Source organism: Culex pipiens, chromosome 1 (assembly GCF_016801865.2).
Source record: "Culex pipiens pallens isolate TS chromosome 1, TS_CPP_V2, whole genome shotgun sequence".
Lineage (NCBI taxonomy): Eukaryota > Metazoa > Arthropoda > Insecta > Diptera > Culicidae > Culex > Culex pipiens.
This window is the reverse complement of record NC_068937.1, coordinates 97,623,027-97,637,819: the sequence shown is the minus strand read 5'-3', so window position 1 is coordinate 97,637,819 and position 14,793 is coordinate 97,623,027. Positions and strand designations below refer to the sequence as shown.

At 37.2% G+C, this 14,793-nt stretch overlaps 2 protein-coding genes across 3 annotated transcripts in view; both read left to right on the top strand.

The window, feature by feature from the left end:
* Positions 1–4,390, top strand: part of LOC120427676 (uncharacterized) — a 378,463-nt gene extending 374,073 nt beyond the window's left edge. For both annotated transcript variants that reach the window (XM_052706059.1, XM_052706058.1), the window contains one exon: positions 3,276–4,390. In XM_052706059.1, coding sequence (XP_052562019.1) covers positions 3,276–3,429 — 154 coding nt within the window. In that variant the 3' untranslated portion in view covers positions 3,430–4,390. The remainder of the gene's footprint in view (positions 1–3,275) is intronic.
* An 8,945-nt stretch (positions 4,391–13,335) lies between these two features.
* On the top strand, positions 13,336–14,578 carry LOC120427678 (uncharacterized). The gene has a single exon (XM_039592559.2). It carries the CDS (start codon positions 13,412–13,414, stop codon positions 14,486–14,488), a length of 1,077 nt encoding a protein of 358 aa, XP_039448493.1. The 5' UTR covers positions 13,336–13,411; the 3' UTR covers positions 14,489–14,578.
* Positions 14,579–14,793: the final 215 nt, after the last annotated feature.

The window sequence follows — 14,793 nt, the reverse complement described above, 5'->3', positions numbered from 1 at the left end:
TTGGATTAAATATAAAGTTTACTAACTACTTAGTATAAAAGTTTATATAACTCTGGAAATTCTGTATAAAACTTTTCTAAACTTAATTTTGCAAACTTTTAATTCATCTTAAATGTCAATATATTACCATAGAATTGCTAAATAAACATTTTGGAGTGGGTATAACACCGTTTTGGGGGTATTTGTATCGATAGAATAGATTTTTCGTTGGAATTTCGTACCAACCCGGAATTACGTCGTCGGAAAATCCGCCGGCATCTGAACCGGTCCACAATTCACAAGTCAACCTATGTGACATCAGAAAGGGCATAAAATTTCCGATCTTTTGATACCCATACATCCAGGTTTTCTATAAAACCCACATTTTAAAAAAAAAAACTAAGCAAAAACGTTGTTATGGTTTCGTTTGAGCAACCTGCCAAAAATGTATGGAATTTCGTAATTTTTGTTCTCGAGGATCAAACTTACTTTTTGCCCAGGTATTTAAAAACGTAGGTTTTAAAGAAAACCTAGATGTTTGGGTACCAAAAGATCGGAAATTTTATGCCCTTTCCGATGCCACATAGGTTGACTTGTGAATCGTGTACCGGTTCGGATGCCGGCGGATTTTCCTACGACGTAATTCCGGGTTGGTACGAAATTCCAAGAAAAAATCTATTCTATCGATACAAAAACCCCCAAAACGAAGTTATACTCACTCCAAAATGTTTATTTAGCAATTCTATGGTAATATATTGACATTTAGTTGAATTAAAAGTTTGCAAAATTAAGTTTAGATAAGTTTTATTTAGAATTTCCAGAGTTATATAAACTTTTATACTAAGTAGTTAGTAAACTTTATATTCAATCCAAATATTTTTTTAATCAGTCAAGGATGCATATTTGTAGTTGGGAGCAAATTGCAACATTTTGGGTGCCCGAAATGCGAACGGAGCGCTGCGCTCACAGAATCAAAATTAGATTAAAAAAGATAGGAGAGCAGTTCTCTCAGATTTCGGTCATTCGATTTTTTTTTGTATTTTTTAATCCGACTGAAACTTTTTTGGTGCCTTCAGTATGCCCAAAGAAGCCATTTTGCATCATTAGTTTGTCCATATAATTTTCCATACAAATTTGGCAGCTGGCCATACAAAAATGATGTATGAAAATTCAAAAATATGTATCTTTTGAAGGAATTTTTTGATCGATTTGGTGTCTTCGGCAAAGTTGTAGGTATGGATATGGACTACACTGAAAAAAATGATACACGGTAAAAAAAATTTTGGTGATTTTTAATTTAACTTTTTGTCACTAAAACTTGATTTGCAAAAAAACACTATTTTTAATTTTTTTTATTTTTTGATATGTTTTAGAGGACATCAAATGCCAACTTTTCAGAAATTTCCAGGTTGTGCAAAAAATCTTTGAGCGAGTTATGAATTTTTGAATCAATACTGATTTTTTCAAAAAATCGAAATATTGGTCGCAAAAATTTTTCAACTTCATTTTTTGATGTAAAATCAAATTTGCAATCAAAAAGTACTTTAGTGAAATTTTGATAAGGCCCCGTTTTCAAATTAAATCCATTTTTAGGTGACTTTTTTAAAAAAAGTCGAAGTTTTTCATTTTTTAAAATTAGTGCACATGTTTGCCCACTTTTGAAAAAAATATTTTTGAAAAGCTGAGAAAATTCTCTATATTTTGCACTTTTGAACTTTGTTGATACGACCCTTAGTTGCTGAGATATTGCCATGCAAAGGTTTAAAAACAGGAAAATTGATGTTTTCTAAGTCCCACCCAAACAACACACCATTTTCTAATGTCGATATCTCAGCAACTAATGGTCCGATTTTCAATGTTAAAATATGAAACATTCGTAAAATTTTCCGATCTTTTCGAAAAAAATATTTTTAAATCAAGACTAACATTTCAAAAGGGCCAAACATTCAATATTACGCCCTTTTAAAATGTTAGTCTTGGTTTAAAAATTTAAAAAAATGAAAAACTTCGACTATTTTCAAAAAAGTCATCTAAAAATGGATTTAACTTGAAAACGGTGCACTTTATCAAAATTTCACTAAAGTACTTTTTGATTTCAAATTTGATTTTACATCGAAAAATGAAGTTGAAAAATTTTTGCGACCAATATTTCGATTTTTTGAAAAAATCAGTATTGATTAAAAAATTCATAACTCGCTCAAAGATTTTTTGCACAACCTGGAAATTTCTGAAAAGATGGCATTTTATGTCCTCTAAAAATAGTGTTTTTTTGCAAATCAAGTTTTAAATCACCAAAATTTTGTTTACCGTGTACCATTTTTTCCAGTGTAGTACGTATTCATACCTACAACTTTGCCGAAGACACCAAATCGATCAAAAAATTCCTTCAAAAGATACAGATTTTTGAATTTTCATACATCATTTTTGTATGGCCAGCGGCAAAATTTGTATGGAAAATTATATGGACAAACTAATGATGCAAAATGGCTTCTTTGGGCATACCGAAGGCACCAAAAAAGTTTCAGTCGGATAAAAAAAAACAAAAATTAAAATTTAAGAAAAAAGACCGATTTCGTAGAGAATTGCTCAGGAGGAACATACGCCTTAGATATATTGGTCCTTTATGTGAAATCGTGTCAGCTTTCGAATGGATTTGTCAGTTTTTCGATAAAGCGGGGTGCCGGCCTTCAAAAATGACTTTTAAAAATACATTGGTGTTTTGTGGCTAAAAAATGTATGGAACGGTACTTTTCTGACAAGTGCATTCGAAAGCTCTGCTCATTTCCTTTCCAAAACACCCCTAAACATCAAAGGTTCGTTGAAGTTTTGCAAAGTTATTAGCAATTTTGTAGGCGCGCCTGAGTCAAAAAAATTCCAATTAAAAAAAATGTTTTAGCTTCGTGGTGGTGAGGTGAGGACAAATTTTACCAACCAAACATGGTTTTTTTCATAACTTGGTGGGGGCTATTGGAAAAGTACATTGCCTTTGATTTTTGAGCACCTTGTGTAAATAGTGGTCCACTTTCAGCGAGAATTACTCAAATCATAAATCGTACACCAAAGTTTTTCTTGAAAATAAAAAAAAATTCTATGGAATCCTTGATAATTTTTAATAAGTTTTATTACATATTTTTATGAAATAACACGCAGCTATAAAAATCATCCACCAGCCATCGTGTCACCATCGCCCAAACCAGTGAACGCAAATAAAATCAGACGACAGAAAGCATAATTTCATTTCACCGACTCCTCACAAATTATTAATTCCATTCCATTCCATTCTTTCTCTCGAACAGACTGTGCGATTCGACAATCGAGAATGCAAGATTGATGACCCACTCACTCGGGCTGGACGGCAAGTTCGACATACGGGTCTCGACGTTCGGCACGTCCAACAGCATCCTGATCCACATTGAGAAAACTTCCACGAAAAGTTTATCCCGCAAATAGACCGACCGACCCGGAGATGCAGCCTGTCCGAACGTCAGACGAGTCTCGTTCGGTATAGGGGGGGCAAACCTTAAGGCCATGGGGATTCGGTAGGTATTTCTCAACGAGACACGGTGTGCAAGGTCCAGGAGGTTGGTTGTTCATCCTTCCCTCCCAGGAGGGAGGACATAAAGTGTGTAAAAGTATGAGGACTAAAGGAGAAAAGTAGGAAGAATCTTAAAGAAGGGATTTGCGAGCACTCAGTCGGAATGGAAGGCAAGAACCACTTTCAATCCATCCCTCTCTCTCTCTTTCTCTCATGATGGTGTCTGTAAACCTGTATATTGGTAATGAAAAAAAAAACGAAAAAGAAGATAAAAAAAACTTTGCAAGAAAGCTAGAAAGAAACCGTATATCTTTCCACAAATTTTAACACTATCGATGTCTTTTCTCACCGTTAAGAACGCAGCATTTTCATTCCGTTTTTCCTTCAAACATCTCACCCACTTCTTCATTTTTTTTCAAATCTGAGTCCAGTCTAGGGTGGTGTGTCAGCTTTTCTTTGACTTTGAGGAGGAAAATATCCCCCTCTAAAAAAAGAAGGACGAAAATGGGGATTTATGTGCAGTGCTGGTGGCTGGCTGGTTTGATAAAAACGGTTGAAAGGTGTGACAGCTCAGTAGCAGGCTAGGTGAAATGCAATGAATCTTCTTCTGTGGTGAGAAGCTTTAAGAAAGATCTGTCACTGCTAACTAGTTGGACTGAGGTGACGGGAATAATCTCAACTTAAGCTGGAAATCATCTCCTAATTGACGGAAGTCGGGAATCCGTTTTTGAGCATCTGAAATCAAGTTCATTTGTTGATTCTAAAATTTCGCTAAAGAAATGCATAAAAGATACACAGTTAAAAAATGTGTAATTTAGGATGGTTTAAAATTTGAAGGTTTAATATCACCTCTTCAATGATGCAATATTACCTCAATTAGTCAGAAAAATTGCATTACACCACAAGTAGCACCACCTCTGGATTGTGAATCCAGTGTGCGGTCCGATTGATCCACACGGGCGGGACGACTTCAACTACTAGTTTTTGTGATTTATTAGTTTTGACAGGGATACGTCATGTTAACCATGAATAATAAAAATGTCAACCATAAAAAATCATTCAATTTCATTATTATGCTTTTGGAGATTTTTTTTTTCAATCATGTTTGAGTGCTAATCCACAATCGCTTGCTACTTACTCTGCTGCTGCTGCTGGTTCCCGGTGCTGCATTTTCAGTTTTCCTTTTTGATGAAGAATCCATAGGGCAAGTGTCGAACCCAAGATCACTCCAAATGTCCGGGCGCGCGTCTGCATCTTTCCACGAGGGGTTATGTCAACATGTTCTTGCTCGGTTTTTAGAACAAGAACGCGAACTTCACATAAACAACTTGTTTACGAGAAATCCTAGCCGAAGCCAAAGGTCAAATCTACTATGTTATCATGTTTAGCAAACTGAAATGAAACATCATGTCTGCAAATGTCATTTTGCATTCGAGTTCTACAAGCATGTTTCATTTAAGTCAGAATAAACTACAAAATGAGCTATTCGTAATCCGTTGCTAGATTTGGCATTTTTGTTACACAACCATGTTTAACAATGGTTTTTTTTATCAAAATGTGAACAATTATGACACTTGTTAAATAATTAACGTATAAAAACGCTTGTGGAGCAATTGTTCAACAAAAATATAAAAGCGCCGTTTTACTTGCTACTAGGGACCGGAAAGGAGGTAAACTTAAACATTGTTAGCGGTAAAACCACAGACAAACAGACATGAAAGTCTGGATACCAACTTGTCCCAAAATTGTAACGGTTTTATTTTAAATTTGCAAAGCATGGTCAATACTTTTCGGATTTGCCACTAGAGGCGCCCTTGTGCACTGACATTTCTTTCCGATGACAGCTTGAAATTTGTTGTTTGGGTTTGGGTTGACCTTGCCGCGTGCAACGTTTGCGGCGAGGTTTTTAGCCAGAAATGGAAACAAAAACTTTTCAGCTCCAATCTTTCCCTGGAGTAGGGGGACAGCCGATTAAAATGTAAAATTACCAATTTAGGGCACATTCAGCGGACAAAATTACATGGAAAACCTATATTTGGACAATTTTCGAATTTCGTTAGGGTGGTCCCATATGGTTTTCCCTTGAAAAATAGACTTTTTAAAATGAAGATATCTCGAGTTTAAAGAAAAACACCCCTGAGATTTTTTCTTTCAAATGCAACCTGGCGCTTAAAATTTGGCTAGCGCCTTTTTGAGATATTTGAGTTTAAAATTTGCATCTTTTTCACCTTAAAATGGCGGTATCTTTTGACCCTTAAGTCCAAATTGGCTTGTCAAAAAATAAAAATGTTTGTTTTTTAGAGTTCTAAAAGTGCCCCAAATATCACTTTTCTCTAAAACTTAACCCTGAGTTGCCACGTTCAAAAAACTGATTTTTAGAGGTTTGCTCAGATACTTTCCATAAATTTGGTCGTTGAATTTTGGTGTCTTCGACAAAGTTGCTTGGATTGGTAAGCCCAACAACTTTCTAGAAAACAAAAAAATCCCAAAATGTTCCTGAAAAGTTGGATTTTTAAAATCACTCTAATTTTCACCCAAACCAAAAGTTGCCCCTTTTCATTTACAACAACTCTTTTGAAGACACCAAAGCTCCAAAGCTTCACCATTTTTCGGAAAATCCCTTTCCACTTAATTTTGCGATCTGGACCACTGTGCACTGTCGAAATGGCCATCTTCATGTTCTTCTGAGAACAGAAGACAGAATTTGAACTTTCGTGATTCTTTCTTTTGAGTTTCGACCTTTTGAGGCAACCTTTTTATTCCATATTATTGTCTTTTGCAAGCAGAACATAACCAAACTTTTCGGCAGCCCTCAGCAAACGTCAACTCAATACATTTTTTGCCGGATCTGTTTCCGGATCTCTCCAGGAAAAGATCCGGCAGCAATTTTGTATGGTTTGACGTTTGCAGAGGGTATCAAAAAAAGGTAAACAAATCACTTCGTGCATCAGCCAATGTAGGGGAGAGTGGGGAGACTTGATCCCCTTTTTTTTTGTATCGCACATAACTCTGTCAATTTCTCACAAAACTATAAACTTTTTGCATGAATTAAAAGCTTAAACATTCATCTATGTTTGGCTTATAAGGGTATTTCATCAGATGAACTCTTCGAATCATGCCAAGCGTTTTAAAAAAATATTTTAAACCGGCATTTTAAAAATGTTAGGGGTAACTTGATCCCCCTTTCAACATTTTGAAGAAATCTTAAGCAAAATGTTTCTTATTCATCCAAACTTTTAATTTTCTATAAGTTACAGCAATTTCACATAAAACCTGTACGTTTGTGTTCAAAATATAACAAGTTTAGTATGTAAAATATTTAAAAACTTATAATATTATTTTTTAGACCACAATTTTTTTGTGTTTTCTATGCATATTAAAAAAAGAAAAAAAGATCTCTTGGAAGTTTTTTGCAGCTCGTTTTAGAAAAATGTGTGTAACTCAATCTAAACATTTTTTTATTTTTTTCTTTGTTTTCTACAATGAGTTTTGGTTAATTTCGCACAACTTTCTAGAACAAAGCTAATTGTTTTACCCACATGGTGACGAGATACAGGCTTGGGATCAAGTGTCCCCGGGGATCAAGTCTCCCCACTCTCCCCTACAGCAAACTTTGTTTACCAAATAAACGAGAGATCTTTCTTTCACTACGTAATGCATATTTCTTATGGGATTTCTAACTAGAAATCAATTCGTCCCATTTAAACGCGTGTAATGAAAGGCCGTAAGAGCAATGTCGTACCGCCCCTTTCAAATGTTGCTCTAGATTTATAGATGTTTGCAAACAGGCTTTAAGACGCTATTGTACAATTACATTTTTGGATTTGCTTTTAAAAGCACAACATTACTTTTCCCTCAAAAAAAAATATTTAGATTTTTATAAATTTCCTAGTTAAATATTTTTCGCGCGAAATTTTTGTTTGCTTCATATTACTTGTTTCCAACGTTCTTCATGACTTTCACCAAGAGTCAATTCAGGATCCCAAAATGTTCATCTGTTCTCTGAAATCTCGCCGTATATTTCCCCTCACAAAAGCTTTTGCTGGCCCTTTTCTCCCACCAACACACCCCGATTTTCACCAGTACTTTCTCCCTCCACTGTGAGACACTAAATACTCTTTGCATATCATAAACTTTTGTCGCAAAAAAAGCACTACCACCACCATATTGGATTCACGCACTGTTTCGCAAATCGCACGCGAATAAATTACACATCACACATGAATTTCACAATAAGGCAGAAAAAAATGTGTTTGAAAAAAAACTTTCTATCTCTCTTGACGTAACTTTAGCAGAAAAGCGAAAAAAGCAAATTTTCCTTCCTAGATTTTTCGCGTCTCCTGTAGACATAAAAAAAGAAAGAAAGAAGACAATATTTAAATTTACAAAAAAGTGAGTGAAATACAACAACAGAACAAAAAAAAATATGAAAAAAAGTTAAAGAAGAACACATTCTAAAGTTGGAAAAAATTCCCGCGTTTTGGCAACTGGATCCCAAAGAATTGGGAAGAGCTAAACGCACCATGTTTTGCCTAAGTTTGCGCTTTTTTACGTGAGCGAATTTAACATACAAGCAAGAAAACCTTGTGTGAAAGTTATCGGCTCAATGAGAGATAGAACCAATATTTACGACAGAATGATAGCAAAAACAAAGTATAAAGCATGTAATAAGCTATAGTTTTTAATCAAGTGATCGTGTGCTCAAACAAAGGTAGTACTGCGTGTATTGCGTTTAAGGTTTAAGTTTTAATATTCTGTATTTACACATCCCATCACACAGACAAACGAAAAATCACCCACACATAACAAAATGAAACCTGAAGTTTTACCTATAGCGAAAAGATAGATATTTTACGTGCAACACACACACAAAAAAACAAAATTATATGATATATTTTGAGATCGAACAAACACTATTTTTAGACATTTAAAATTTGCATTTTAAGCGATCAAAATTTAAAGATTTAAAGTTTGTTAAGTCCACATGTAATCAAAATGTAGTCGGAATTGTTCGCAAAAGGATTCTAAATCCTTCGTTTTGCTGCTGCTTTACGTTCTGTTTGCAAAAAGCTCCACTAGAGGCGCCACTGTTTGTGAATTTTGACAGCTCGTTAACGTCAAGCGCCCTGAGTGGTTCCAAGTCGTTCAGACATTCACACAAACACACAGGCATACAGTAAGAAAAAATGTTTTAAAAGGTGATCAATATAAGTCAAGTTGTTTAAAATTACAAGAAAAAAATAGCTTTTAAATTCATTGACACCCCTCCCTCGTTGTTCGCGAATGCATTTTTGCATCCCTCCACGCACACATAGACAAGCAGACATCCCTCTATAGTTTGTAGACCACATGTGCTAACTTTGTTAAGAAATGTATTTATTGGAAACAAAAACGTAGCAAGAAAAAAACCTACGAAAACGCTGTTATGAAAACCAAATCTATAATCTGTGTAGTGTGTTTATAAACCAGACATTATAACGTACAAGAGAAAAAAGAACAGTAACTTTAAACAAATCACAATGTTAAGAAAAACCCGTACTTTCGTTTCGATTTCTAATTGATGGTTGAACTTTCTCACTTGCAGTGAAACGTATAAAGTCACTAAACTAAACCAATTATCTAAACGATATAATGCGCCTAAGCGGAACAAAAAATTTAAAAAAAAATGGCGCAACTGTAACTATGTGTCGTTTCATGAAAAAATAACTAAGTGTTAAGAACGAGCCACTAAAACGATTTGTACTAAAAATGAAAACAAAAAGTAGAGTCAAGAAGCATAAAATTCTGAATCGCTAATATACACGTCTTTTAGCTGAATTTGATAACAATATTTGATGAAAGAGACAGAACAAAATAAACCAAACCGTAGAAATTCACAAACTCTTGTCGCTGGGTCATTGCTAGCAATTGGTCAAATATCAGATGGTTCTAAAACGAAAATGCGAAAGCTTAAAAAGCGACAAGAGTTACTTTTTGAGTGTTTGACAAAAAAAGAAAGCTGAAGAAATGGTGAATAAAAAAACATATGAAATTAAACTACCTATTACACAGCCACGACAAAAAAAAAACCTAAATGTGAAACTTACTTATGCGTACGTAAACAAAAACAAAACAAAGAAAAACACAATATGATTGCACGGCATACATTGCAATGGAACGAACTGGCGGTTTCCTAAAGGTGGAAACCATATAATAATTGAATAAATTGTAGCAAAAAAAAGAAGTGTTGAATGCAGCGCCATCGACTGATGGCAGCACAAACTAACTCGTTGGAGGATTTTGAACCTTGAAATAAAAGTTGATGAGAATTGAAAAAAAACATTCGTTTTTATTGATCGAAAGAAATTCACAAATTTAAGGTCAAAAGAAAAATTTAGGCACAGTTTGTTTTACAACGAGGTTTTCTTTTTTATGTTTTGTGATTATCTTTTATATTTATTTTGTATTTAAGCTAGTACACACAAAGAAAAAATACTCTAAATTTAAAAAGATCGTTCGTTAGATTAAAAGTTCGCGTTGGTGAATATTCGTAGAAAGTTCAAACTTTTTAATTTAAAAGTTGAAAGGTTTTGATACTACCATGCATTGATGGAACAAAATCGTTGTATCGGTAAAAGTGTTTTACTTTTAATTGGAAAAGAAACCTTTTATGGCAAGAATAAACAACATTTAATAATACGTTGTAATTTCAGAAAAAAATGTGCTTTATTTTATATTTATTTTTTTAAAGTTTTAAACAGTAAGTTAAAAAAACATGTTGTTATTGTATTTAACGCTTCTGACTAACATCTGAGTCCAAGCTGTACCGATTATTACGGTACGTCAACGGTAACTTCCGAAGACCCCAAGCTGGACGGTTCCGGATGGACGTTTCGACGCGCGACAGCAAAGTAGCGAACAGGATGGTCCATTGCCGGCCTTCATCAGGACAGGTTTGGAGAAGTTGGCTGTTGATTCGGGAAGGGTGGTCGACGTTTCCCGGCTGAGAAGTGAAGTGCCTGAACATGGAGTTCCAGAACCTGGAAGCGCATCCGGAACATGGGGTTGATGAGGCCCTCGGAACGGAATTTGATTTCGAGCACTTCATCCTCCTTCCACAATGACACAGATTTTCATGCTCGCTGTCCCCAGCTGAAGCTGCGCCATCGCGATGTGAGCGTTTGTGGGCGGGAAGTTGCTTAAAGAGATGGAAAGTAAGGGAAGTTGGCTAGCCACTGCACACATTCTCAATACTCACCGGTGTTGTGAACCGCCGACATCGAGTGCAACATCCGCGCTGACCACCTCCGATTATGCCGCTTCTTGCCGTCCTCCTCTTCGTCGGATCCTTTCTCGTACTTGTCCAAAAATCGGATGCTATTCATCTTCAACGCAATCTCCTTGTTCACGCAACGCGTTGGCAGCGCCATCTCCTCGATGATCTCGTCCCAGTCCTCGCGGGAATCGACCTTCAACCAGCAATCCCGGGTCACCACCACCGAATACAACCGGTTCGAATCCACATTCCTACCTAGGAGCTCCCATCCTACAAAAACAAACAAAATCAATCACAAAACACCGAAGCTTCCTTCTAACCCATTCCGGTCGTGAAACAGCTGCAGGTCCTGCAGGAAGCTGCAGCCATGGCCTTTTTGAACCCTCGACCTCGTCCCGCACAAGCACCACCCTCCTTCGCCGGCGTTTCGCTGCTGCTGTTTGGCTTACGAAGGTGTCCGCACCCGAGTCCTGGCTGCTGCCGCGGTCGGCTTTGATTCGCGTTCTGAGGGCTTTTGTTAATTTGATTTGGTTAACCGCGGTGGATTTTCTTGAAATAATTCGAACTGTCAAAAATCCACCAAAGGATCTACCGGTGGATACTTTTCTACCACAGTTTTTTGTGTGATCAATGTGGTAGATGTTTTGGTGGATTTTTGACAGTTCGAATTATTTCAAGAAAATCCACCGCGGTTAACCAAATCAAATTAACAAAAGCCCTCTGGACTCACCAGGCACCACCGGACCGGACCCACCAAAATGTTTGTTTACATTTGGAACTTAGGCGTACACGGTTGCACGAGAACGTGAAAATGAAAGAAATTATACAGTCGTATTAAAAGTTAAGACTTTTAAATCAGTTAGTAAGGAGATTTTCAAAAACTGTACTGCCCATGTTCGTATAAATGTCCCATATGCAAAAACAGCAAGCTGAGAAAAACGCTAAACAAGTTTGTCCCACACATAAGGCTATGTGTTAAATTTTCACGAAAAAACTGGATTTCCCACTTGATTTCTAGAACAAAGTACTGGATATTATAGGCTCTTTTGAAAGAGCACACGATTTTGAACCAAACTGCATCAATAACTCAAAAGTGACGAAAATGCATATGGGACATTTATGCGATCATGGGCAGTGTAGCAATAAAAGTTTTCATTTTTAAAACAAGAAAAAAACTTTCCTTTCAGCAAATTTTGGCAACTTTTAAATTCAAAAGTAATTTACTTTTGTCATTACAGTAATATTTTTTTGTGTGATACTGAAAGAAAGGCACATATCAATATCACATGTTTTACCTATGAAACTACCCCATATGACATAGTCTAGACCTTGACTGCGACTATTTTCAAAAAAGTCACATAAAAATGGCTTTAACTTGAAAACGGTGCATGCACTTTATCAAAATTTAACTTAAGTACTTTTTGATTGCAAATTTGATTTTACATCGAAAAATGAAGTTGAAAAATTTTTGCGACAAATATTTCGATTTTTTGAAAAAATTAGTATTGATTCAAAAATTCATAACTCGGTCAAAGACTTTTTGCACAACCTGGAAATTTCTAAAAAGTTGGCATTTGATGACCTCTAAAACATATATAAAAAAAAATAGTGTTTTTTCGCAAATCAAATTTAGTGACAATATATGTTTATAGGACCTATTCAAAAAAAAACTCTAGATTAAAACTCTAGATTATGAAAACATGCCGATGATTAAAAGTCTGACTAACAGGATATTTATTATAAACAAATAACATTGCAATGACAATTACATTTCAAATGAATAGTGCTAAAAAGCAACAACAAGTAGGCTCATGATAATGATTGAAAATTATAGAATATGCCCAATCAAATCGACGGTAACATTTCAAAAGGCATCATGTACATTTTGACACTTTCTGGGTTATTGCATATTCTGAAAGTACTCCTAATAAGCTACCTCTCCACCAAAAATGAGCAAAAGTTACTTCAGTAAAGTCTGTTTAATCATGATTTTAAATAAAGCAACATAAACAAAATCTCTGCCATCACCAGTGCCTGTTTATATAGCTCTGTCAACCTGTCAAACAAAAGACTACATGAACCTCGTGACGAAAAAAAAGCAACATGAACAAAGCGCCATGTACATTCGGCGAAGAAAAACGAATCATAACAAAGCACCCCCCTCAATGACAGCAGGGCGATATCGACGTTGGTGATTTCAAAAGGAGTTATGTTTGTTTTACTCAAATAAAATTACGGAAATGATGTTTTATTGAATTTGGATGATCAAGTATCAATAAAAGCAACGTTTTTCATCGTTTGTTATTATTAGAACATCTTATTTTGCTTTTATATTAAAATGGGAATTGAAAATGGGTGCTCATCATTCAAAGGCGTTTTTCTCAAAACGCATGGTTTGTACATGATGCTTTTTGAAATGTTGGCGTCGAATTTGTTTTTTTATTCCAACAGACATCTCTGAAACATGTACAGACCTTCCCCTACACCATTTTCGGGTAATTCTCACCGCAAGACTGTGCTCCCCTACGCATCGTCATCGAAAAAAGTTTTTAAAACAGCGCGCGTGGTAAACAAATCTGACAGTTTGCGTGAGTTCGTCGATCAGTTCGGTCGCGGTAGCTGCAGCAAATCGTGCTTCCAAAATGTTCAAGAATCCGCCTCCACTGAGCCGCGTTCCGGGCGATCCTTCGCGGAGCCGCGACTCCGAGAAGCAGGGCTACATCCGGGACATCAGCAAGCTGAACAAAATGGAACTGCTGGACTTGAAGTTGCGCCAGGAGCTGCTGCTGAACAACAAGGGAAGGGTGGCGAAACTTCCGGACAAGGGCGCGAAAATTCGGCTGTTTTACGAGCAGATTGTGAAACAGTTGGAGGCGCACAGCAATGTGGACCGAGCGGCGGAACTGTTTTCGGAGCTGAATATCGCCTCGGTGGGGAAGAGGTCGCTGACCAAGTTGGAGTGGGGTGGCCAGTTGGGTGGGGCACGGGAGGGTGAAAGGGTGGACAGTGACGATGAGGAGGAGACGGATCCGTTGAAGATCTTGGCCCAGAGTACACACACGGCGAAGGTGGTGGTGGTGGCCAAGCCGGAACCATCGTTGATTACGGAGCGTGATTTGAAGGACATTGAAGAGTTGAAGCAGGAGCAACAGGAAGAATGTGCCCCGGCGGAACTTATCGAGGTTGACGTGGTAAAGAGCGTTGGCAAGTTGAGTAGTATTTTGGAGAAGCGCCAACAGACTGCGGCCAACGAGTTGTACGACGGCCACGCGATCTACATCTGTAACAAGGAACGCAACACCGCCCAGAGATCGAAATACCTCCCGTTCCGAACGACCATAACGGACATCCACCAGCCGGATAAGGAGAAAGTCCGCCACGCGAAGCACCTCAAGTCCTGGGAAAACACGGCTGCCACTCCGCCCTCACTCAAGCACTCCCCCACAAAGATGCTAACGCTCGAGGAAGGGGTCATGTTGCAGGCGGAGAAGAACAAACTGCTCGAGGACACCCGCCGGCTGTACGCCGAAGATCGGCTCAAGCAGCACGAGGAAATCCGCCGGAAGGTTATCGAGACGGTGCAGAACGATGTGATGCCGGGGTCGAGTGGATTCACCACCTATCGGGATGCTTCCTCTGGGGAGGAGGATGGGGGCGATGAGAGTGACGCGGACGAGAGCAGCGACGAGGGATTCGAGGTTGAGGTGCAGGAGGATTAGAGCGAATGTAAGTTATTATTATTTTGTTTCAATTTTATTATGTTTCATTTCAACAATATACTCTGTGATTAAATGATGAAATCAGCGAAATTTGTTAGACTGGATGAATCCGAACAGTCCCTTGCAGAAAAAGTGAGAAAAATTTGTTATTCTGCCCCAAATCGGAAATAGCCGGAGTCCCGACTTCTAGGACTTTGAGAATGTTCCAACATTGTGTAAAGTTTTTTTTTGCAATTCCGTCGTGAAACTACTTGTTTTTCCTGACATTCTTGAACGACGAAATAGCCTACTTTTCTGTACCAAAA

Coding starts and splice junctions, on each gene's coding strand:
- LOC120427678 (XM_039592559.2), top strand. CDS start 13,412: ATGTTCAAGAATCCGCCTCCACTGAGCCGCGTTCCGGGCGATCCTTCG.